The 3,216-nt window shown below is 43.5% G+C and overlaps 1 protein-coding gene across 2 annotated transcripts in view; it reads left to right on the top strand.

Annotated features, from left to right (window-relative positions):
* The first annotated feature begins 2,054 nt into the window (after positions 1-2,054).
* LOC124381110 (5,6-dihydroxyindole-2-carboxylic acid oxidase-like) overlaps positions 2,055-3,216 on the top strand; it is a 5,814-nt gene continuing 4,652 nt past the window's right edge. The window contains exon 1 of one of the 2 annotated variants that reach the window (XM_046842490.1): positions 2,055-2,654. In XM_046842490.1, the coding sequence (XP_046698446.1) occupies positions 2,297-2,654 (358 nt within the window). In that variant the 5' untranslated portion in view covers positions 2,055-2,296. The remainder of the gene's footprint in view (positions 2,655-3,216) is intronic. The other variant, XM_046842491.1, reaches the window with a different exon arrangement.

Here is a 3,216-nt window from a genome sequence, read left to right as displayed (position 1 = left end):
ACCTGAACATTTAAGTAGTAAAAGTGAAGTTTTGGCTTTCTTAAGAAAATAACTACATGTACACCATTATTAGGCAACTATTAGTGTGCAGAATTATTCTGCAACTAAATGAAAAACTAATATTTTCCCATCTCACTTGTTTATTTTCACCTGTTAAAGTGAGATTAATAAACAAACTCAAAAATAAACATTTCTGAAATTTTAAAATGAAAACCTCAGTGACCACTAAAGCCACCCTTCTTTTCGATAACAGTCACAAGCCTTCCATTCATGGAGTCAGTCAGTTTTGTGATCTGGTCAGAATCAACTTTTTGTGCAGCCGCAACCACGGCCTCCCAGACACTGTTCAGAGAGGTGTACTGTTTACCTTCACTGTACATTTCCTGCTAAAGAAGGGCCCAAAAGTGTTGAAGTCAGTTGAAGAAGGGGGCCATGTCGTTAGTTTTTCATCTTTAAGGCCTTTACTGGCCAGCCACGCAGTGGAGTACTTTGATGCATGTGATGGAGTGTTGTCTTGCATAAAAATCAAAGTCTTCCTGAAAGATGCAGACTTTTTCCTGTACCACTGCTTGAAGAAAGTGTCTTCTAAAAATTGGCAGTAGATCTGAGAGTTGATTTTTAAAACCATTTTCAACCCGAAAAGGTCTAACTAGCTCATCCTAATAATACCTGCCCATACCAGTACCCCACCTCCACCTTGCTGGCATCTGAGTCCAAGTGGAGCTCTGTGTCCGTTACTGATTCAACCACGGGCCCATCCATCTGGTCTGTCAAGAGTCACTCTCATCTCATCAGTCCACAAAACCTTCGAAAAATCTGTCTTCAGATATTTCTTGGCCCATTGTTGACGTTTCAACTTATGTGTCTTGTTCAGAGGTGGTCGGGTTTCAGCCTTTCTTACCTTGGCCATGTCTCTGAGAACTGAACACCTCGTACTTCTTAACACTCCAGGTAGGTTGCAGTTGTGGAATATGGCAGCACTGGAGGATAATGGGTTCCTGGTAGCTTCATGTTTCATTCTTCTCAAATCTTCTCAAATCTCGACACGATTCTTGCGACCCTGTTGACTATTTGCTACAAAACGTTTGACGGTTCTGTGATCACGCCCCAATATCTTAGATATTTTAAGAGTGCTGCATCCCTGTGAAAGACTTCTTACAATTGTTGACTTTTCAGAGTCAGTTAAATCTATTTTTTGGCCCATTTTTCCTGAGGAGAAGAATCTGCCTAATAATTATGCACACCTTGATATATGGTGTTGATCTCCTTAGGCCACACCCTCCCTTGTTACACAAATACACATCACCTGATATGCATTAAATCCAATAAGCATTCAAGTTTATTTAGCTTCGACTTGGAAATTATGGATAAAATGATGATTATGGTCAAATAATTACTTGCCTAATAATTGTGCACACTGTATATTTCACATAGCTTTGATATATAATACTTATTAAATCTAATTTAATTTCAGATTGTTACAATATGTAATCTTCTTCTTCTTCTTCTTCTTTCGGCTGCTTCAATTAGGGGTCACCACAGCAGATCATCCGCTTCCATCCCCCCCTGTCCTCTACATCTGCCTCTTTCAACCCAACTACCTGCATGTCTTCCCTCACCACATCCATAAACCCTCCTTGGTCTTCCTCTTTTCCACCTTCCTAGTGGCTCCATCTTCAGCATTCTCCTACTGATATACCCTATGCCCCTCCTCTGCATATGTCCAAACCATCTCACCTTGTCTCCAAAATGTCCTCTAATAAACTCATTTCTAATCCTGTAAAACATGCAATACATGTTGTATATTCCAGACTGTCACACATTCCCTTGAAGGTGATGTTGAATGCACGCCACTGGATCAGACATGATGTGATTGAGCTGCATGAATAAGCTGTGTGTTGTGCGTCTTTTACACCTGTCCAAATCTTTATTCCAGCACGAGCTCCTGCCTGTGAACGCCAAGGATTTCTTCTTAATTCCGACTGTGGAACTTGTGCATGTTTCTTCTAGAACGTGACGCGGTCACGCGGTAGGACAGAGCCAAGGATTACGGTGGTCACGCGCTGAGCCGCTATTTAAACTCACCCGGGCTTTCTCTCGATCTCGTGCCAGATCTTGGGGGCGCAATGGACCTTTCCTTGTGTGGAAATCTCAGGCAGCACTAGTAGTAGAAGTCGTGAATTTTCGTTCAGTTGCACGCAACAACAAAATCTTCTTTAAGTCTTATTCAGATCAAAAATAAGGCAATAGGAGTTTTTTTATTATCATTATTGTTTCATATTTTTATGTTCTCGCAATGTATGGGATACGCGCTGTTCTAGTGCTGTGCTTGTGCGCGCTCTCCGTGCGCGCGCAGTTCCCGCGCGACTGCACGAGCGCCGAGGCCCTGCGCAGCGCGCGCTGCTGCCCGTCGCCGTTCGGCCGCGACGACCCGTGCGGCGCGAGCCTCGGCCGCGGCCAGTGCGCGCCGGTGCGGGCGGACACGCGCGCGCACGGCCCGCAGTACCCGCACGTGGGCCAGGACGACCGCGAGCGCTGGCCGCTGCGCTTCTTCGCCAGCGCGTGCCGCTGCACTGGGAACTTTTACGGCTTCAACTGCGGCCAGTGCAGGCATGGATTCACCGGGGCCAACTGCGACACCCCCGTGCCAGTCGGTGAGCAACCGTGCATTTGCAATTGCTCCATTATAATATAGACTTGTTTGAATTGTAATAATAGCAATGATTTCAGGGTTTTTCTAAATGGTTTTCTTCTGTTTTTTTTAACCTGATTTTAATCCTAAACTGGAAATGAATAGTGTAAATGATTTAACAGCTCACATATTCATCAGAAATTTACATTTATGACATTTGGCATAAGCCCTTATCCAGAGAGACATGTTTAATATTATATTTATATTTATACACCCAAGCAGCTATTGGGTTAAGGGCATTGCTCAGGGGTCCAGGAGTGGCAGCTTGGTGCAGCTGGGATTTGAACCCATGACCCTCAGATTCAAAGTCCAAAGCCACTAAGCTCCCTAACAGTTTTTTATTAGAACCAGACAACACTGTTCTGTTGCCCCGTGTGCTCATTTTTCATTGTTGTCATTGTTTTGTGTATTTATTTTCAGTGCATTTATTGTCTTTCACTTGTCTCATGCAGATTTCTTACTTTTATTGTGTCAATATTTTGAACTTATATAAACCTGGTGGATCATTTAATACCTGACTACCT

Source organism: Silurus meridionalis, chromosome 28 (genome assembly GCF_014805685.1).
Source record: "Silurus meridionalis isolate SWU-2019-XX chromosome 28, ASM1480568v1, whole genome shotgun sequence".
In the NCBI taxonomy this organism is placed as follows: domain Eukaryota; kingdom Metazoa; phylum Chordata; class Actinopteri; order Siluriformes; family Siluridae; genus Silurus; species Silurus meridionalis.
Note: the sequence above shows the minus strand (reverse complement) of the source record. Positions and strands in the feature narration are given on the sequence as shown.